This window comes from Anabrus simplex, chromosome 4, assembly GCF_040414725.1.
Source record: "Anabrus simplex isolate iqAnaSimp1 chromosome 4, ASM4041472v1, whole genome shotgun sequence".
NCBI classification, from domain to species: domain Eukaryota; kingdom Metazoa; phylum Arthropoda; class Insecta; order Orthoptera; family Tettigoniidae; genus Anabrus; species Anabrus simplex.
The window spans coordinates 298,840,654-298,863,039 of record NC_090268.1 but is presented as its reverse complement, the minus strand read 5'-3'; the positions used below and the strand labels follow the sequence as shown (position 1 = coordinate 298,863,039).

The window sequence follows — 22,386 nt, the reverse complement described above, 5'->3', positions numbered from 1 at the left end:
GTGTATAAAGGAAAGGGTGATAGACATAAAGCTGAAAATTACAGGCCAGTCAGTTTGACATGCATTGCATGTAACTTTTGGGAGAGCATTCTTTCTGATTATATTAGACATATTAGCGAAATTAATAACTGGTTTGATAAAAGGCAGTTTGGTTTTAGGAAAGGTTATTCCACTGAAGCTAATTTGTAGGATTCCAGCAAGATATAGCAGATATCCTGGATTCAGGAGGTCAATTAGACTGTATCGCGATTGACCTGTCTAAGGCTTTTGATAGGGGTAGATCATGGGAGACTACTGGCAAAAATGAGTGCAATTGGACTTCACAAAAGAATGACTGGGTGGCTCTGTTTCTAAAAAATAGAACACAGAGAATTAGAGTAGGCAAAGCTTAATAATTAAGAGGGGAATTCCTCAAGGCAGTATTATTGGACCTTTTTGTTTTCTTATATATATATCAATGATATGTGTAAAGAAGTGGAATCAGAGATAAGGCTGTTTGCAGATTATGTTATTCTGTACAGAGTAATAAATAGTTACAAGTTTGTGAGCAACTGCAGCATGACCTCGATAAGGTTGTGAGACGGACAGTACGCAATGATATGATGATAAACGGGGTTAAAGTCAGGTTGTAAGTTTCACAAATATGAAAAGTCCTCTCAGTTTTAATTACTGCGTTGATGGGGTGAAAGTTCCCTTTCGGGATCATTGTCAAAACCTGGGTATTAATATAAGGAAAGATCTTCATTGGGGTAATCACATAAATATGACTGTAAATAAAGGATAAGGATCTCTGCACATGGTTATGAGGGTATTTAGGGGTTGTAGTAAGGATGTAAAGGAGAGAGCATAATTTTTTTTTTTTTTTTGCTATGGGCTTTACGTCGCACCGACACAGATAGGTCTTATGGCGACGATGGGATAGGTAAGGCCTAGGAGTTGGAAGGAAGCGGCCGTGGCCTTAATTAAGGTACAGCCCCAGCATTTGCCTGGTGTGAAAATGGGAAACCACGGAAAACCATTTTCAGGGCTGCCGATAGTGGGATTCGAACCTACTATCTCCCGGATGCAAGCTCACAGCCGCGCGCCTCTACGCGCACGGCCAACTCGCCCGGTAGAGAGCATATTTGACTCTGGTGAAACCCCAACTAGAGTAATGGTTCCAGTGTATGGGACCCTCACCAGGATTACTTGATTCAGGAACTGAAAAAAAAAATCCAAAGAAAAGCAGCTCGATTTGTTCTGGGCAATTTCCGACAAAAGAGTAGCGTTACAAAAATGTTGCAAAGTTTGGGCTGGGAAGACTTGGGAGAAAGGAGACGAGCTGCTCGACTAAGTTGTATGTTCCGAGCTGTCAGCGGAGAGATGGCGTGGGAGTACATCAGTAGATGAATACGTTTGGATGGTGTCTTTAAAGGTAGAAAAGACCACAATATGAAGATAAAGTTGGAACTGAAGAGGACAAATTGGGGCAAATATTCGTTTATAGGAAGGGGAGTTAGGGATTGGAATAACTTACCAAGGGAGATGTTCAATAAATTTCCAAATTCTTTGCAATTACTTAAGAAAAGGCTAGGAAAACAACAGATAGAGAATCTGCCACCTGGGCGACTGCCCTAAATGCAGATCAGTAGTGATTGATTGATTTATTATTTAACATGTTCTAAGGTGCAACGCTGTCGTCCCACTTACAGTATGGAGTAGGGTCTTATAACTTCCGCTTTGAAGTATTTTTAACAGTTTTTTTTTATTCACAGGTGCCGCATTTGAACTGGGAAATGCATTTCCTGATTACATCTTAAGGATCTATCTATATGTTTCCACCTTAAAGCCCTTCAAATATAGCAGAATAACGTCTTACTTAAACCACATTCAGCTATGTATACAGATTATTATAAGATGGCTTCACGTGAGAAACACGATATAATGAACATTAATTAAACTAGTGCAAAATGTTTTAAAGAACAAGATACTTTAGTATTGTTGGTCACAAATCAACTGTCTCTAACCTAGTACTGTATGTCCACAGTGACATGAATTTTTTGAGAATGGTTATATAACATCTAATATATTTGTCTCACAAGTTTTCAACTTGTTAGAAAAGAGAGAAAGAATAGTCAAACATTGTATTTTAAAGGTTATATTATGTGTTGTTTATTTAAGATAGACATCATGAGCTGTTTTCTGATTTCTTTGAGCTGAAGATGACGCAAAAATGCGTCGAAACTAGTACTGAATAAATATATATGGTTGTAAATAAATCTATGGAACATTATTATTGTATTGAATAGATGGACCTTAAAAAGGAATTATTGTAATCTCAGTTCAATACGGACAAAAAATGAAATTTCTTACGTTAACATAGTTTGCTTATCATTTAACTTGTTCGCATATTTATTCGACCACAATGTATAATATCCAACAATAACTTGGTGTAGTAACAATCATTCAGCTCAGTTTGAAACGAGCTCTCTCTGCTCGAATTTAATAACATGATGTACTTACACCATGGGTAAAAATAAACTTATCAGTTGTGTTGTTGGATATTTTTCAAACGTTATCCTAACAGTTCTTAATTTAATTTTGTTCATTTCTGTTCTACCCATTTTCATCCACAATCACGATAGAATTTAAACGTAATCCGTAGTGTCACTGTTCATCTGTGCGACTCCGAAATTTATGGATTCAGTACTAATATAGGTCGTTTTCGATTATTTGCAAATGTCGCTCCCTCCCCACTTCCTCCCTAGGGGGTGGTAAGGGTGTTTTACATCCACAGTATTTATCTCGAAATGGTATGTGCAGCAAGTTTGGTTAAAATAGCAGCTTTTCCTATAGACGCCTGTCTTTTCTGTCGTTTAGTTTCGCCGATATACAGTATTTACGTACCCTTGACGATATCCTCAACTGTGTGCAACCCGCCAAGTATAGAATGTATTGCGGGCAAGGTCAAGCCTTCGCCGACAATTATTGGAGTGGTCATTAAGTGATTAGATTTTAGGATTACCCAAAATTGACTGAACTTAGAGACCTATCAATGCTTGTCGATTCACTGGTAGGTAATTCCGCAGAGAATATTAAAAAAAAAAAAAGAATGATGTGCAAAGATAAGAAGGTTTCGCATTGTTTTCAAAAATAGACGACACTTTTCTTTTTAATATACATGTAAATTTGTTAGCATCTTTAAGATGTGTACTTCAAGAGGTTCAAGAACATTAGATCGATGAGATCGTGGTGTAATTGTAGAAGCTATCCTACCCTTCGCCAACGGCCGTAGTTAAGCAACATTGGGCGTGGTCAAGATTTGGATGGGTTGTCACGCGCTGCTGTTGGGGGTAGGCCTAACGGAATGGAGGAGCGGAAAGGCACTGGTCACCCTACCCTACGTAAACTCCGGCTCAGGCACACCTCTGCGGAGGTTCGGACCTGCCTTCGGGCAGAATACACCCTTACCTTATCTCCTACCCTTCCTAAAGAAAATACTGATTCAAGTTTCACATTTGGCTAAATAATAATAATAATAATAATAATCATCATCATCATCTGTTTACCCTCCAGGTTCGGCTTTTCCCTCGGACTCAGCGAGGGATCCCACCTCTACCGCCTCAAGGGCAGTGTCCTGGAGCTTCAGACTCTTGGTCGGGGGATACAACTGGGGAGTATGACCAGTACCTCGCCCAGGCGGCCTCACCTGCTATGGTGAACAGGGGCCTTGTAGGGGGATGGGAAGATTGGAAGGGATAGGCAAGGATGAGGGAAGGAAGCGGCCGTGGCCTTAAGTTAGGTACCATCCCGGCATTCGCCTGGAGGTGAAGTGGGAAACCACGGAAAACCACTTCGAGGATGGCTGAGGTGGGAATCGAACACACCTCTACTCAGTTGACCTCCCGAGGCTGAGTGGACCCCGTTCCAGCCCTCGTACCACTTTTTAAATTTCGTGGCAGAGCCGGGAATCGAACCCGGACCTCCGGGGGTGGCAGCTAATCACGCTAATCACTACACCACAGAGGCGGACGCCTAAATAATCAAGGAGGATAACATAGCAACATGTTGACTTCTATGCTCAGTTATTCGGTTGGCATCCTGTCCACACGCAAGGTGAATACAAAATCTCTACCCGCTGCGATTTTTTACATTATTTTCTTATAAACGCGTGAAGTGAGATCGCGTTAACAGGGGACACTTGTGTAGAGAAAAGGAGGAGAGATAGAACTTTTATTACAAATTCCTTTATTTTCAAAAAATACATTTCTAATAGTATCACTTACTAAGAAATACAAAGTAGTACTGTGAATTCTCATTGGCAGTCCAGTGTCCTCGTATACTCTACCAAGTGCATATCACATTACGTATCAATTGTAGGTACCTCGAACTAACTCTGAAACAGTGTTGCAGGTGATGACGTTAGAGATCCGTTCAGTACATGACCCTCATACACCTGAAATAAAGAGAAAAGGTACATTACAAAAAGCATCGCACTGTAGTAGTTTAATACAGAAAGTACCATTGAAATGTACAAGAAATTGAGCACAATTTCTCTTCTAATAGAGTTGCTTTTTTTTTTTCGCTAGTGGCTTTACGTCGCACCGACACAGATAGATCTTATGGCTACGATGGGATAGGAAAGGCCTAGGAGTTGGAAGGAAGTGGCCGTGGCCTTAATTAAGGTACATCCCCAGCACTTGCCTGGTGTGAAAATGGGAAACTACGGAAAACCATCTTGAGGGCTGCCGACAGTGAGATTCGAACCCACTATCTCCCGGATGCAAGCTCACAGCCTTGCGCCCCTAACCGCACGGACAACTCGCCCGGTCTAATAGAGTTGTATGTATGTTCAGTCCTCAGCCCGAAGGCTTGCTGGATCCTCAACAGCTCTGCCATTAGTTGTCATAGATGGCCTAGGCATCACTGAAGAGGCGTACTAGGGAAATGAGGAATGAGGTAATTTCCCATTACATTCCTCATTGAGCCAGAAGTTGCTATTACTTATCAGGCTGCCAAGCCCACTGAAATGTATGCACCAAGCAACCCTATCAGCAACATTTTCACACCATTCATAGCGGGGACTGGCATTACTAGCACCGCTCATACCTCGGTCACTTTCATACTGTCAAAGCCAAGGATAAAGCTGACACAGATCAATGAAAGTAATAAAATTGCTCTAGCCCATACTGTAAAATCTAGGTCTCTCCAGCAACGGCTTAAATGAATACATACTGCGCAAATCAATCAAATTCTACTACTGCCATACTAGGTAGTTCAGGCGGTAGAGCGCTGGCCTTCTGAGCTCAAGAAGGCAGGTTCGATCCTGGCTTAGTTGTATGGTACATGAAGATGCATCATGTCGGTTGATTTAATGGCGCGTTAAATAAATTCTGCGGGAAAAATATCAGGCACCTCGGCGTCTCTGAAATCGGGAAAAGCAGTTAGTGGGACGTAAAACCAGTAACATAGTTATTAAATCCTATCATTAGTAACAAGTTTTTACAATCAACAGTAGTTCATACGGCCGGAGGAAAGGAATGCACCGGACGAATTAGCCGTACAGTTAGGGACGTGCAACTGTGAGCTTGCATCCGGGAGATATTGTGTTCGAACCCTACTGTCGACAGCCCTGAAGATGGTTTTCCGTGGTTTCCCATTTTCACATCAGGCAAATGCTGGGGCTATACCTTAATTAAGGTCACGGCTGCTCCCTTTCTACTCCTAGCTCTCTCTTATTCCATCGTCGCTATAAGACCTGTGTCGGTGCGACGTTAAGCAAATTGTAAAAATTTAAAAAAATGTTAATTCTCCGATTCTTGAGGTTCAGATGGTGCGTAACACTGATTTAAGAGACTACTATATTGTACTAACCTGCAGTGGCTGGGCACCCATACCATTCCTGTACTGCACTCCTGTAACTGATCGCACTCACAGCTACATCTATTGGTGTTCCAGATATTTCCTTCTATCAGACACTTGTCCTTCTCTTCAACATTCAAACACTCGCACATGCAGTCTTTTGGTTTATACACCTGAAACAAAAGTAAGTGACAGTGAAATAGGCGATATGCTGCAATAGGAGCCAAGGACCTCACGGTAAGGTCCTTTAATTATCATAATTATCATTACCATCATCGTCATCAATGTGCTGCAAGGCAGCGTTATTACTGCAGGAAAAGGTGAAAGACACTCGAGGATACACGTTATGATCAAAGAGCACTCACGCTCTCCGATTTTAACGAACTGAGGACAGTCGTGGTGTGGAGCAGTATTGACCAAACCAGTTGCGGCGACTTTACATTTGTATTCCATTTTAGTGGGCTAAAACTAGGAATTTTAAGGAAAACAATTTGTGCAAATGTTTAATTATTAACAAAATTATTATCGAATATACGCACATGTCGTTCGTCGCGGCTAACCGATTTGTATAGCGCCACAGCAAGTAGCGGAGACTTCGCAAATGCTATGAGGAAGAGTAACAGGGGTATTTTTTTTTTTTTTTTTTTGCCAAGGTCGTGAACAGTGAGGTATGATTCACATGCTTGCCGCGAGCATTCGTCAGTTTGGGAGTCTCTTTAGGGTATTGTGTGTTAGTTTCTTAGAGTGTACTCAAGTACTAAATGATTTTTTAATTTTATAATAACACCGTACTTCTATTTAATTGTAATACGTGTTTAATATTGCTTCTTTGGTGAAAGTTTGATTGTGTAGTATTGAATCAAAATCTCAAAAAACTATTATTGCCGCACGTAAACTGTCAACCTTTACGCCTCTGTCGAAATTTGCTCAAAGAGCATCAGAAACTTACCATGTTGTAGCTTTTCTCTTCAGTTTTGATGTGTGAACCCCCCCCCCCCTCCTCCGCCCGCTATATCCCTCAAACCGGCTACTTTCTGTTGTCTGCATAGTTTTTTGCACCCCACTTCTAATGCCCAGTCGCCGCTACTGGACCAATCAATAATGCCCAAGTGCAGTATGGGATATCGGATATATGCAGCCCGCTACTAAATGTCTTTTCACGAGAGTTTAATCCTGAAGTAAACATGGTATGTCCACGCCTCCACCAAAGAAAGAGCTGTGATTCGCTGAGCGTCCCACCCCGTCAACGTCCCGTGTTAGGACATGCAGGACTGCGCATCGCATACGACAACAGTGCGAAGATCTGAACTTTTGAATAAACGACTAAACCTGGATTCTGTTCACTTAGCTTATTGAACACATTCACAATGCACTGCCTATGGTCACTTCTGAGCGGTTTTCCTCCTTTGTGCTTCACTCCACGCGATAGTCCTACCTCTTGTTTCATTTCTCTCACTATGAATAGTGACAATGACTGCTGCTGCAAGATGCAGCACCTTATCTCCACGCTGTACAGCTTGCGACTTTCCCCCACTACGAGAAGAGTTCCTGTATTACACCACGCCTTGTGCCTTCATTTCTCGTTATTTAATCACCATTTTATAAAAAGAAACATATATATACACCGGTATACATGACTACCATATTTTAAAAAAAAATTGATTACGTACTCTTCCAAACTCTCTAAATGCAATTAATTCAAATAAAATAAAATTAATGCGACGTACTACTTTTCTTCGAGCTCGGATACAGTGGAGTGAGTGCGATGGTTGCTTCTCCTATCAACTACGTCTATGTCCAAGTGCAAAGGCAAGGTGCTCCACCTATTTGTTCACATCAGGATTAAACTCTCGTGAAAAGCGGTATAGATCAAGCCAAACCCCATGGCCCTATGCTTTAACTCAGCACATTAATAAGCATTATAAAAATCGTCGAACTTCTCCTTCAAACGAGCATATACGAGGGTTGTGGCGTGAGTCATAGCAAATATTAGTTTTTCCTCAAATTTTATGGTGCTACCATACAAGGTTTATATTTTCTGGAATGCATGACACTCCTAGCAAATGGATACAGCACGAGATGGTGGTGTGTTAGGCAGGTACCACTCACAGGGTGATGGTACTGCAGAAGTGAGTCAGGCTCCGCGCAGAATGGATGTGGCGAGGCAAGAACAGAATGGATGTGGCGAGGCAAGAACAGAGTGCGTATATCAAACTTGCCATTCGCCGTGGTCGCAATCCCAAAGAATGTCATCAGTGGCGAAGCGTGAACTAAGTAAGGGGGTGGACAGATATTTTTTAAAAAAATTTGAGCTATTTAAATCATATTATATATGGAATTTTGTTTTCGACGAATGCAGATCTGTATTCAATATTATATTAATGACTCTGAAACTAAGACACACCCTATAACAACCTATAACCCTACGTGCACTGGTTTTATTTTTAAATATAGACTAAATATTCAGCGGGAGTTGTCAGATAACAACATACTTAAAAATAGCAATACATTTCATTGTTATGTAGATTTAATAAGAGAAACAAGAAATAAATACATTTTCGTACAAGTCACCTTATTAGTGTGATTAGCTGCCACCCGCGGAGGCCCGGGTTCGATTCCCGGCTCTGCCACGAATTTTGAAAAGTGGTACGAGGACTGGAACGAGGTCGACTCAGCCTCGGGACTTCAACTGAGTAGAGGTGGGTTCGATTCCCACCTCAGCAATCCTGGAAGTGGTTTTCCGTGGTTTCCCACTTCTCCTCCAGGCAAATGCCGGGATGGTACCTAACTTACGGCCACGGCCGCTTCCTTCCCTCTTCCTTGTCTATCCCTTCCAAACTTCCCATCCCTCCACAAGGCCCCTGTTCAGCATAGCAGGTGAGGCCGCCTGGGTGAGATACTTGTCATCCTCCCCAGTTGTATCCCCCGACCCAGAGTCTGAAGCTTCAGGACACTGCCCTTGAGGCGGTAGAGGTGGGATCCCTCGCTGAGTCCGAGGGAAAAACCAATCCTGGAGGTTAAAAACATGAAGAAGAAGAAGAAGACAAGTCACCTTAAATAATATTCTTGTAAATGAGCTCAATCCGCCTGTCCCTCATTTCAGCAAATATATAGTCTATATTATTCCGGTCTTAAAGTCAGGCGTCTTGCTAAGATGCCACAGCAATTTCTTCTTTATAGATAGAGTTCCCAAGGTAGACAGTCTCTGGTTGGTCATCGAATTCATTAAATACGGTTTAATTGGTTTGAAGGCACTCATAGCGCGTTCACTAGCAACTGACGTTAACGGAATATACAGCATCAAGTTAAGCAATTTTGTTGTTTCCGTATGCACACTCTGGAGTTCATTTATTAAGAATTTAGGCCAATATTTGTTATGGTTATAATACCGTAACTAGTATTGGCGGGCAATGAAATGCATGTACTTGAAGGGTTTTGATGCTACCATTCATTTATTAGGTGTAAGTTTGCTATACTTCGTATTTGAATATTATTATTGTATTTTTAGACGTATCTTATAGTAAAGTAAATTCAAATTAATTACATTAAAAGCATGTCTGAGATGGTAGCCAATAAGAGCACTTTTATAACTGAGATCCAAATACTAGCCAATAAGAGCAAAATGAGACGCTGGTAAGTCTGTCTACAGGGCGGAGAAATCTCGCTATAGGAAAATCCTAGTTCCACAGTCAGCACCTACAGATAGCGTTAGTGTTGCTCTATCTGAAAGCTTTGAAAATCAAAGGGAACATACACAGAATGGATAGCGTCTACTTTCGCTTCGTGGGTGCAGGGTCCATGGCACGGAGCCTGCGTTCCAGGACATCCCAGATATGCTCAATATGGTTCATATCGGGGCTCCTGGGTGGCCATGGCAGTCGTTGGACCTCGGCTGCATGTTCCTGGAACCATTCCCGGGCGACGTGGGAGCGATGTGACGGCCCGTTATCATCTTGAAACACCGCAGAACCGTCTGGGCGCTGGAAGGCCAAAAATGGGTAGAAATGGTCTCCGAACAGCTCAACATACCGCGTACCATTCAAAGTCTCTTCCAGAACAACTAGAGGGCCCATTCCATACCAGGAACAGAGACACCAGAGCCCTGGACCACACCTTCGAGGCAGGCAGGATCCATCGCTTCATGTAGTCTGCGCCATACACGATGCCTCCCATCGGCATGGTGGCGACAAATGCACGTCGTTGTGCCCGATGACGTTGGATTAACAGTGGCACCCGTGTGCGGCGCCGGCTCCCATACCCCACAGAACCCATGTTCCTACGGACTGTCCATTGGGAGACGTGTCTAGCATGGCCTGTGTTGAATTGAGCCGTGATTTGTTGCACGGTTGCCCGTCGGTCACTATTGACAATCCATCTCAGATGTCGCCGGTCACAGTCATCGAGGGTGGCTGGACGGCCGGTCTTTCGTCTGTTGTAGACGGTGATACCCGCATTCAACTATTCACGATACACCCTGGACACGGTTGATCGTGTGAAGCCGAATTCCCGCACCACTTTCGAAATCGCATTTCCCATCCGTCGGGCACCGACCACCATACCCCGTTAGAACGGTGTCAGCTCACGACGACGTTCCATGTTACACCTGTCACATGCACAGCCACTGCTCACAAGGTCTCCTATACAACTGCCGCTGGCACAGGGGGCGTGTGGTGCGCAGACAACACACTTGCGCATCAGTGCTCCGCTATTCCATGACATTTGTTCAGTCAGTGTACTTGGGGACAAATCATGACGACCTTGCCTCACACCACTCCCCTGCAGCAGCAGCCTGGTGTCTATTAACGGCTTAATGGATTTACTACGTCTACTGTAGCCGGAGTTGCCAAATCGTCTACTGTACTCGACACGAAGAACTGAAGACTAAAGAGCGTGGAAGAAAGTGGTTTGGCGACCTCTCCACACCAAACAATGATCACTTACAACTCGTCAACTCAGCAGGGTGAAGGGTGTGATTGACTGCTGGCTTCCAGCTCGCTTCCAGGAACTGAAGCCGTCCTGTCCATGGACGTGGATAAAATATGGACACTACTTGAGTTACAAGCCGAAATAGGCATTGGAAAACGAATACTCTACAGAATTTTACGGGAAGATCTTCATCTGCATGAAACTGCACTCACTGGCGTGAAAAAGTGGGCATGATGTGCCATATGCTTTAACCACTTGGTACGCTACCGGCAAAAAGCGAGCAAATGCTGGAAAGAATAGTGACCGTTGATGAATTTTGGGCCAGGGCGTATGAACAAGAGCTCAAAAGCCAGTCTGCAGAATGGCAACGTGCAGGATCACCATGAAAACAGCAGTTCCAGAAAAACCCTTCCAACGAGAAGCTGATGGTCATTGTGGCTTACGACATCAGAGGCGTGATTGCATGTCCCTTCGTTCCACATGGCAAAGTGGTGACAGCAACGCACTGCAGAAACAGTTACGTCATGCCGTTAGGGAAAAACACCTAGATCTTCTCAATAGTGTCATCCTTTTCCATGACAATGCCAGCCCGCATGTACAGAGGCAATTTCAGTGCTCGGGGTGGGAAGTACTACAACCTCTCCACCCCACTCCCTACATACTGACCGGACTTGTCTCAATGCGATGTTGAACTCATCTCCAAACCACCATTGCTTCGAAGACGGTTTGGGACACAAGAGGACATTGCCAACGCTGTGAAACATGAGAATGCAAAATTCACACGGTACGCTCCCCTAATCACACAGCCAACTCACTCGGTAAAGAAATAAAAAAAGAAAGAAAGAAAGAAAGAAAGAAAGAAACAAACAAACAAATAAATAAATAAATAAATAAATAAATAAATAAATAAATAAATAAATAAATAAATAATGCTTGCAAAAGATCTGATAGAGAAAAAATTCACATAGGACAATAAGAAAATGCATTTAATTAAATATGATTGGAATTATTTTGAATGTTGTAATACTGATTTATTTTACTTTTAAGTTATATAGATCAATTCAATCAATCAATCAATCAATCAATCAATCAATCAATCAATCAATCAATCAATCAATCAATCACTACTGATCTGCATTTAGGGCAGCCGGCCATGTGGCAGATTCCTTATCTGTTGTTTTTCTAGCCTTTTCTTACATGATTGAAAAGAAATTGGAAATTTAATGAACATCTCCCTTGGTAAGTTATTCCAGTCCCTAACTCCCCTTCCTATAAATGAATATTTGCCCCAATTTGTCCTCTTGAATTCCAAATTTATCTTTATATTGTGATCTTTCCTACTTTTAAAGACACCACTCAAACTTATTCGTCTACTGATGTCATTCCACGTCATCTCTCCACTGACAGCTCAGAACATACCACTTAGTCGAGCAGCTCGTCTCCTTTCTCCCAAGTCTTCCCAGCCCAAACTTTGCAACATTTTTGTAACGCTACTCTTTTGTCGGAAATCACCCAGAACAAATCAAGCTGCTTTTCTTTGGATTTTTTTCCAGTTCTTGAATAAAGTAATCTTGGTGAGGGTCCCATGCACTGGAACCATACTTTAGTTGGGGTCTTACCAGAGACTTATATGCCCTCTAATTTACATCCTTACTACAACCCTCATAACCATTTGCAGAGATCTGTACTCTTTATTTACAATCATATTTATGATATTACCATAATGAAGATCTTTCCTTATATTGACACCTAGGTACTTACAATGATCCGCAAAAGGAACTTTCACCCCATCAACGCAGTAATTAAACCTGAGAGGACTTTTCCTATTTGTGAAACGCACAACCTGACTTTTAACCCCGTTTATCATCATACCATTGCCTACTGTCCATCTCACAACATTATCGAGGACATTTTGCAGTTCCTAACAATCTTGTAACTTATTTATTACTTTGTAGAGAATAAGATCAAAAGCCCTTCATGCACCAACCAGCTGACGTTTACCCAGATTTGACCATCGAGCACAACTGATCCGTTCCAATGAGGTACATTTTATCTTGAGCGCTACCCAAGGTAGTTCCCAACTGAGCTCCGAGAAATTAAACCCGCTAGGCTAGGATATAAACGGGTGTTCGGTTGCTCGCAGGAGAGAAAGGCGCGTAGAGAGAGCAAAGATGATCAGGAAGAAGGGAAAGAAGCAGTTTTCATCCAAGTGTAAATCTAAACATTACTTACCTGTAATTTGGTGCAGTGCTTCTCCATGACAGCACAGCTGCACATACAGCTGCTGTGTTCCTCAACCTCCACAGTTCCACACGTGATGGTGTTCGTCACACGATCCAACAGCCGCACCTGAAAACAAGAGTTGATTACAGATAAAGGAGGAGCAATGGTGTTTCAGGAGGGTTAAATTTTCGATAAGAAGGCATAGGAACAAAGGATAAGTTCACTTAACCGCAACCCAAACAACATATCTATTTCCTTATCTGTCTCTTGGCACTGATCAGAGCTAAATATAGCTTCCACCGGAGACACACCGAGTTTTATGCCACAGGCCCCATCTGAAGAACCATCTCCTGTTGAATTTATTTTAACAACTTATAGCTAATATCTTACTCGAACTTATTCTAAATTGAAATACCAAGTCTCATTAAAGTCCACCCACCCACTTTCCCGTGACGCTGTAACAGATACAAACATTAAACTGAACTCGGCATAGATCATTACAATGACGACAGCATTCTTGTCAGAAAACAGTATTAACCGACTGAAATGACGCAGTTAAAAGCAATGCTATCATATTATGAAATGCTTGATGAAATGAAAAAGCGGAATTTTCTCACTTTTTACGAACAGTACTACTCTGGCGTTCTAACAACGGCATGATCCAGAGCTGGAATGACCCAGCCACAGACAGCGATGAACACTGCTCCGCCGTTTTCCGTTAAGCGTGCACAATCTCAATTCCCATTAGCCTCTCATGGCAGGGATCGAATAGTTGTAATACTATGATGAACCAGTCAGTCACGTATCAGTAATTATCAGAACATGTACGATCCAGAGGAATGGCATGCTAAAAATGAAAGTTATCTAACTCCCCAGCTACTTCCCGCCAATATTCAAGCAGGCTTCTCATCTCGAGTGGGTAGCTTACTTAGCTCACGCGGCATGCCGAAGTAAAGCAATCTATCGGAGATGAGTGGCATCAGAAGAGACAAAGCAAATCACAACAAACAACAGTGAATGGAATATTATCATTTATTGTTGATCACTTTTATAGGCTTGTGATATTACAGGCATTCGCGTTTAGTTTTCTTCCGACCCTGTGATATTAGGGCTTCGAGACCCCTTTTCATGACTCTCTCTTGTCTTATCCTTCAAGCAATCGTTCCCTCACGAATTGTATTCATTTTGATAGTCATCTTCACAATTTTCCTTGTCAACATGGGCTGATGAACATGCGGTTTTTCACCTTAAGACAATCACGACATAAACCTCCACCATTGCCAGTTAACAAAATTGAACAGTAGTTTCATGTTAGCGGCGTTCGGCGTTGGTATGGACTAAGCAACAAACGTCTAAATTCATTAAAAACTTTATCATAGCCGAGACAGTAAAACTGTATTAAGCATAAATAATCGGAAACTGTATTATCTATACATTTTGTTATGAAGTATTTATTGACAGGACTACTAAGGACATACCGTAGATATTTGAGAATTAAATTTTAGGCATTCCCCTAAAATACCATTTCACCCGGCGTGAATAAAATCACTAGACTTTACGACTTTATATACGAAGGTTGATCAAATATAAACTGGATTTTTGTTCCTGAACATGAACAGTTGGTAGGACTGGCCCCGCGCTTCTGCTATGCTTAGGCGGTACCGTTAGGAGTGAGGAGAGCGTGCTGTTAGGTATTTCCCGCCGTTTCGACAGTAACGTTCACGATGTCGGAGCAACAGGTACACCTTTCCACTGCGCAACGCATAATCATAACATTTCTTACTCGTGAAGGAGTTACAGCGGCGGAAATTTGCCAGAGATTGACTGCACAGTTCGGTGGTCAAACTTTGTCAAGGTCGCGTGTGTGGAAGGAGTGGCGGAGGAACGGGGAGGCAGCACCAGTGAAAGCCAAGACTCGACTGTCAGCTGGCAAGGTTCTTACAACCAGTTTTTTCAATGCGTGAGGCAATTCGATGATTCTTTTTTTTTTCTTTTTTTTGCATGAGCGACGCACAATCAATGCTGCTTGCTACTGTGAGCTGTTGGACAAGGCGACGGTTGCATATCGCCGCAAAAGACGAGACGAACCGATTCGACAGGTCATCCTCCTCCACGATAATGCGAGGCCCCATATCGCAGCTCTGTCTGCAAGCTACAGGAAATCAACTGGACTACACTTGATCATCCTCCTTACAGTCCGGACTTATCACCCAATGATTTCCATTTGTTCGGACCACTTAAAGAAGCTCTAGGAGGGCAACGAGTTGAAAATGACGAGAGTCTGGAAGACTCGTGCGCAACTGGCTGGTGACATGGCCCTGTTCTTTTTACGGTGAGGGCATCAAAAAGCTGCCCATACTCTGGGACAAATAAATTTCCAAAGCAGGAAGCTATGTGAAAAAATAAATTGTAATTGCCTTGTGTTTTACAATAGGTAAGGGTAAGGGTTATTCTGCCCGAAGGCAGGTCCGAACCTTCGCAGAGGTGTTCCTGAGCCGGAGTTTACGTGCGGTAGGGTGGCCAGTTCCTTTCCGCTCCTCCATTCCCTTACGCCCCACCAACAGCACGTGTCAACCCATCCAACTCCTGACCACGCCCAATGTTGCTTAACTTCGGAGATCTCACGGGATCCGGTGTTTCAACACGGCTACGGCCGTTGGCTGTTTTACAATAAATGAATTTAAATAAAAAATAAAATCCCTTTTATATTTGATCCCCACCCCCTCGTATATTAATTAACTTTTATTCCGCCATTTTCTCGTGTCTTGGCGTTGATATGGACTAAGCACCCATTTTCTCAATTTCGTTATATGTATATTCTATAATCCTCGTAACATTTGGGACCGTAAGTCGCACAACAGTACGTCACCTACGGTCCATTTTGTTGTATAAAAACGTTTGAACAACGACTTCCATTATTTGAACACTTAATTCACTTTACTGTACAAGTAACTTGAAAGGCTATTCGGCCCACTAAATCAGCTTTAAGAGTATATTGTAACTCACCATCACTTTGACAGGCTTCGTTTGGCGAGGTAGACAGGCCTGTGCCGCTGAACAGCTCCCAAAGCAACGCTTCACTCTCACGTGTGACGGTAAAAACTGCGAACATACAAGTTAAACAGTCACTTTAAACATCAATATTATGAGATGGCTGAAGCATGGACCTTTCTATTTAGATGAACTGATCAAATCTAATTTCAGATAACAGAGAATACTCTTCAGTACAGATTATTATTCCTTGAATTTCTGATCCCCGATTTACTTTCCAGAACCATGACAAAAACTGATTATTCTAAATTTTACAGAATACTTTTCTAGAATTACATTTTTTTCTTTTTTTTTTTCTTTTTTTTTTTCTTTGCCTTCTCCTAATTACGTAGAGTTGGTCTAATGTGGACAAAGCTTTGTTGACATCGAAATGATATTAAGGGATATGTTCACTAATGCTTGTTCCTGCGTTGGTTGGTAGTGTAATTTGTTGTATGTAAATGAAGCTGTGTATTAAGACGATTAACCAAACAATGGGCCCTCTGAACCGAAAGCTTACCGAGCTGGATAGCTGCAGTCGCTTAAATGCGGCCAGTATGCAGTATTCGGGAGATAGTGGGTTCGAACCCTACTGTCGGCAGCCCTGAAGGTGGTTTTCCGTGGTTTCCCATTTTCACACCAGGCAAATGCTGGGGCTGTACCTTAATTAAGGCCACGACCGCTTCCTTCCCATTCCTAGCCCTTTCCTGTCCCATCGTCGCCATAAGACCTATCTGTGTCGGTGCGACGTAAAGCTACTTGCAAAAACAAAAAATAAGTACCGAAAGCCATTACGCTGACCATTCAGCGAAGCAGCCGGCCTTTAGAATAACTTCCCATACACTTTAACAAGGTTTCCTAATTTTTTTTTTTTACGTCGCACCGACACAGATATGTCTTACGGCGACGATGGGATAGGAAAGGCCTAGCATTTTCCTGATGTGAAAATGGGAAGCCACGGAAAACCATCTCCAGGGCTGCCGACAGTGGGGCTCGAACCCAGTATCTCCCGATTACTGGATACTGGCCGCATTTAAGCGACTGCAGCTATCGAGCTCGGTACCTAAACTTTTAGACGGGCGTACCACTAAACCAACTATCATATTTTCGCTGAACCACCACGAAATATTACGGGAGGAGGGGGGGCGGGGGGTTCAAAGCTCAAATTACCACTAGGGTACCTTATCCTTCTCCAGTGTTCAGTTTGGAGTACAAGAGAATAATGTATCTGTTAGACCGAAACTTCCATTATGATATTAATATTACATTACTTTATTTTAGAAATCAGTTTACATACTACTACTATTACTACTACTACTACTACTACTACTACTGGGCTTCCATCACACTAACTAATTTTATGATTTTCAGATGCTCGATTTTTTTCCCACGGAGTTCCTGTTACGTGCCAGGAAATCGATCGAAACAATGACATCGACCTCCGCAGGTGGCAGCTAATCACACTAACCACTACACCACAGAGGCGGACATTATTATTATTTTACTTGTATTTTTGAGTATGTATAGATTTGTGCTGTCAAGTGTTTAAATGTAAGAGAAGGCCCTGAGCCCTCACTTCGTTAAAAAAAATAAAGGCATTATCTATCTACAATCAGTGGGAGGCATTTAATGACGCATTGGGGATATTCCCTGCGTGCGTGCGTGCGTGCGTGCGTGCATGCATGCGTGCGTGCGTGCAACGCGTGCGACTGAAGGGTGATTCATGATGAAATGACAAAGCGTACCTTCGTCAAGTTTAGATATTTTACAGTTGATATGAGGATGAATTAAAAATTAGGACTAGTACTGTACTCTTAGCTTCTCATGATGCAAGCTTCCTACAGAGAAAAATGATTACCGAGCTCGATAGCTGCAGTCGCTTAAGTGCGGCCAGTACCCAGTATTTGGGAGATAGTAGGTTCGAACCCCACTGTCAGCAGCCCTGAAAATGGTTTTCCGTGGTTTCCCATTTTCACACCAGGCAAATGCTGGGGCTGTACCTTAATTAAGGCCACGGCCGCTTCCTTCCCACTCCTAGCCCTTTCCTGTCCCATCGTCACCGTAAGACCTATCTGTGTCGGTGCGACGTAAAACTAGCAAAAAAAAAGAAGAAGAAAAATGATCATTTCAGCGAGTAAAATATTTTAAATCCATGTCAGTTTTTAGATAAAAACGAAATCGAGTAATATGAAGTTAGCGGTTTCGATCACGTCTGTGAGCTCGCATCCGGGAGATACTGGGTTCGAATCCGACTGTTGGCGGCCCTGAAGATGGTTTTCCGTGGTTTCCCCACTGTCGCACCAGTCAAATACTGGGGCTGTACCTTAATTAAGGCCATGGCCGCTTCCTTCCAACCCCTAGGGCTTTCCTGTCCCATCGTCGCCATAAGACCTATCTGGGTCGGTGCGACGTAAAGCAAAAAAAAAAAAAAAAACCACTCTTTCAACCTCCACGGAGAATGCCATAAGTCAGTCTGCCATAGCAGAACATTTCTACAATACAAACCATGAAATCCTCTTTGACCAGGCAAAGGTCATCGCGCCTGTAAAAGACTTCTATGCTCGACTGGTAAGGGAAGCCATAGAGATAGAGCTCCGCCCAAATAACATCAACAGGGAAGACGGCTTCAAGTTATCAAATACATGGAGACCTGTACTGCAGAAGTGTATGCATAACACCACCATGGCACAGCGGGACGCACTCATGAAACTGTCGACAGACGACGGTGAATCACAGCTGGACGATCCTTGAGTCCAATTAGTGGGGCAGGCCGTGGATAGTACGGTCATGACTTCCACGTTCCTTTGAATTTCTTTGCTCACTGTCGGAAGCAGAACATAACATGCCCTGATGAAGGCCAATGCAATTTGGTTGAAAGCTCTGCTTCATTAAATAAATATAGTGGCTTTAATCCAGTATTCATTTCATTATTTACGTTAATATCCAACTCTTATTGCAACGGTGGCATTGCGAGGTCTTGGATTACCCTTCGTACTCGCCGGACATTAGTCCTTGTGACTTCGACCTGTTTCCGAAATTGAAGGAACTCTTCAGAGACCGCCGATTTCCTGACGTGGCAAGCGTACTCCACGCAGTAGGACCCTCCGTCGCTGTCATCAACATAGAACGCCTTACCAACGGTTTCCATCGGCTTCCCGACATTTGGCAAAAGGTAACAGACTTTGCGTGTGACTACATTGAAGGAGTGTAATACAATTGTACTTGATAATTCATTAAATATTGCGTTCCACTACTGTATTTACAGCTCTCGTAGAAAACGAATATCCGACGACTTAACAGGGGATACATTCATTCCAGTAGGGCGACCTGCGGCTGCGCTCACCCCATTTTCTTACGAAATACTCGTGGCATTTTGAAAAGAATTACACCCCTGAATTTATAAGGCCTATATATCTAATGTTAGATTAGAAAAAAATGCAGTTCCCATATTCCTAATGCCAGATGTAGGAAACAATGCAGTTTCGTTTAAAAATCAAAGTTCTATTGCCTCAGCGGACACTGACACCCTTGGAGAGTAATGCAATTTCAAATTATGAGCCACTTCGTAATATCAATGAAAGAGAAAACTTGTTTTATTGTTTAACGAGTTACTTGAGGAGAACATTTTAACTGGTTCTCCCTGTATTGTATATATTCAATAATTTGTATGCACTGTAAGTGAGAGTCCCGGTCTAGAAAGCCAAGAATAACGGCCGAGAGGATTCGTCGTGCTGACCACACGATACCTCGTAATCTGCAGGCCTTCGGGCTGAGCAGCGGTCGCTTGGTAGGCCAAGGCCCTTCAAGGGCTGTAGTGCCATGGGGTTTGGTTTGGTAAGTGAAAGTAAACATTCTCAACTGATGAGCGTGTGAAATTGAAGAAACTGACTTTATTTTCTCGTGATCTATTCACCTGGTTTCAGCTACACATAAACTGATTTCTCACGCAGACCTATAGCATTTTTTTCTTTACCTCATAGTTGTCATCGTCGGGGACCAGTTTTACGACAGCTTCTAGTGGTCTGGAACACGTGCTCTGTTTCATGACCTCCATATACATCCTCTTCGCGTCTCTGTCAGTACATGCACCATCTGTGGACAGGATGAATGAATGGTCAGTTAGCTAAGATGGAGAAAAAAATGCAACATTTCACGTCATTGGAACAAACATGGCACACAGATTTACGTCAAGTAGGCATATCTGTTGTAAAGTCGTCAAAGAAGTGACTAAGTTCCGAAAATAAGCGGGAGAATGGATCGGACGAAATACACTTTTTTTTTTTGCTAGGGGCTTTACGTCGCGCCGACACAGATAGGTCGTATGGCGACGATGGGATAGGAAAGGCCTAGGAGTTGGAAGGAAGCGGCCGTGGCCTTAATTAAGGTACAGCCCCAGCATTTGCCTGGTGTGAAAATGGGAAACCACAGAAAACCATCTTCAGGGCTGCCGATAGTGGGATTCGAACCTACTATCTCCCGGATGCAAGCTCACAGCCGCGCGCCTCTACGCGCTCGGCCAACTCGCCCGGTACGAAATACACTGAACGGCACGAAAAACGCAAAACTTCAATTTCTTTCAAAACTAATTTTTTTTAAAAAATTGTGCCTTTTTATGACATTAATCCACTATCTTTTGATAGGATATTGTGGTACGGTCCCATCTAAGTGTCTAACAATGGAAACAAAATACGATTATTATAAACAAATTGAACAAATTAAGCTAAAGATATACATTGAAGGAAATATTGAGTAAGCTCATAAAAGTAATGCACTTCTGTTTTGATGTTGTACACTCCGCAGACCTCGGAGACGATCTCGGGGACCTCTGTTCGCATCTTCAAAAGCGTGTATTGCTACCTCTTACACCAATTACGGCATTCAATCTTTCAGGCATGCTCCTGATTAATGCGGTAATGCCCTGTTGAGGAATCATTTCTGATTCTTCCAGGAGGGCGTTCCGTAGGTCCTGTAGGGTACCTGGATGGTGCTGACGGGCTCTTCTCCCCAGCTGGTTCCAAACGTGCTCAATAGGATTCAAACCAGGGCTTCGAGCAGGCCAAGCCATAACACGAATCCCTGTTTCATCCAAGATCTGTGGCACAATTCTCACATATGGGCGTGCATTGTCGTGCATTAGTGTAAAATCGTCACCAATAAATGGAGTGAAAGGCACAACATGCTCCAGAAGTATTTGCTCCGCATACCGATGTGCCGTAAAGCTCTCATTCTCCACGAAGACCAAATCCGTCCTTGCAGTTGTATTGATCCCTGCCCACACCATCACAGAACCAACCTGAAAAGGCGTCCTGAATGAGAATGCGCAAGGGGAATGCCTTTCCCCTGGCCTTCTCCAGATTCTCTCTCTTTTCCGTCGGGTGATCGGAGGCCAAATCTCGACTCATCGCCCAAAAACACTTGATCCCATTGTTGTACGGTCCAGCCAAGATGTTCCCTTGCGAAACGTAATCGAGCTGTGCGATGCTCTCCGGTGAGTTCCGGACCTGCAGCAGGTCTTCTGGACTGAAGATTGGCTTCTTCCAGTCTTCTTCGAACGGTTCTCTCACTAACATTGACCCCTCGAACTTGGTGGAGTCGATTTCGTGCTTCAACGGTGGTGGCGTGACGATTGCGGAAAACTTGAAGTTGTAAGAAGTGGTCATCTCTCTATGCGATATTGCCCTTCCCGGGCCTGATCCTGGTCTCCTTGCAAAGCCACCAGTTTCCCTGTACCTTCGTACGGTTCTGGTAATCGTGGAAGTTGTAGTGTAGTCCTCAACACTTCCGCAACGTAATGCATGCCGCGACCATCTTCTACCAAATCAACGGCTTTCGCAGCTTGTTCAGGGCTTAACAGCATGTTTGCTCCAGAAAGCTGATTAAGACAATCACAGAACGATCCTACAAACACGTGCGATTGAAAGGGAAATAATTAAAGGTACAACAATGAGCGCTACAAGAGCGGGAAAACATAATTGGCTCACACCCAGCGATCTGTTTTCCAGGTTTCGCGGGAAAAAACAATTGAGGTTAGTGCAATAAACAATCAACACTTCATTGTTTGCTCGCAAAGCAACGCCAATAACATACTCCGTCTTAAAAAAATTTGTGGAAGTGGTTCACTTTGATTAAATATATAATTACACAATAATTACACATCATTTATTGGGTGTAGCGTTTGTCATGCCGCTCAGTGTAAAAGTGGAAGAAAAAAGAAATTGTTAGGCTGTGTCGCTGATACGGCCGTGGGACTTTCGACGTGATAACGGGAAACAACAGCTAGCTTCTCAAAATGCACGTTACCAGGCGAGTTGGCCATGCGGCTAGGGGCGCGCAGCTGTGAGCTTGCATCCGGGAGATAGTGGGTTC

At 43.1% G+C, this 22,386-nt stretch overlaps 1 protein-coding gene across 1 annotated transcript in view; it reads right to left on the bottom strand.

The window, feature by feature from the left end:
• Nucleotides 1-4,230: 4,230 nt before the first annotated feature.
• The window catches only part of LOC136872668 (vascular endothelial growth factor A), a 48,495-nt gene continuing 30,339 nt past the window's right edge, over nucleotides 4,231-22,386 (bottom strand). The window contains exons 3-7 of the mRNA XM_067146480.2: nucleotides 19,994-20,112; nucleotides 15,997-16,092; nucleotides 13,000-13,116; nucleotides 5,854-6,014; nucleotides 4,231-4,435 (exon numbers count right to left, since the gene is read on the bottom strand). Coding sequence (XP_067002581.1) covers nucleotides 4,414-4,435; nucleotides 5,854-6,014; nucleotides 13,000-13,116; nucleotides 15,997-16,092; nucleotides 19,994-20,112 — 515 coding nt within the window. The 3' untranslated portion in view covers nucleotides 4,231-4,413. The remainder of the gene's footprint in view (nucleotides 4,436-5,853; nucleotides 6,015-12,999; nucleotides 13,117-15,996; nucleotides 16,093-19,993; nucleotides 20,113-22,386) is intronic.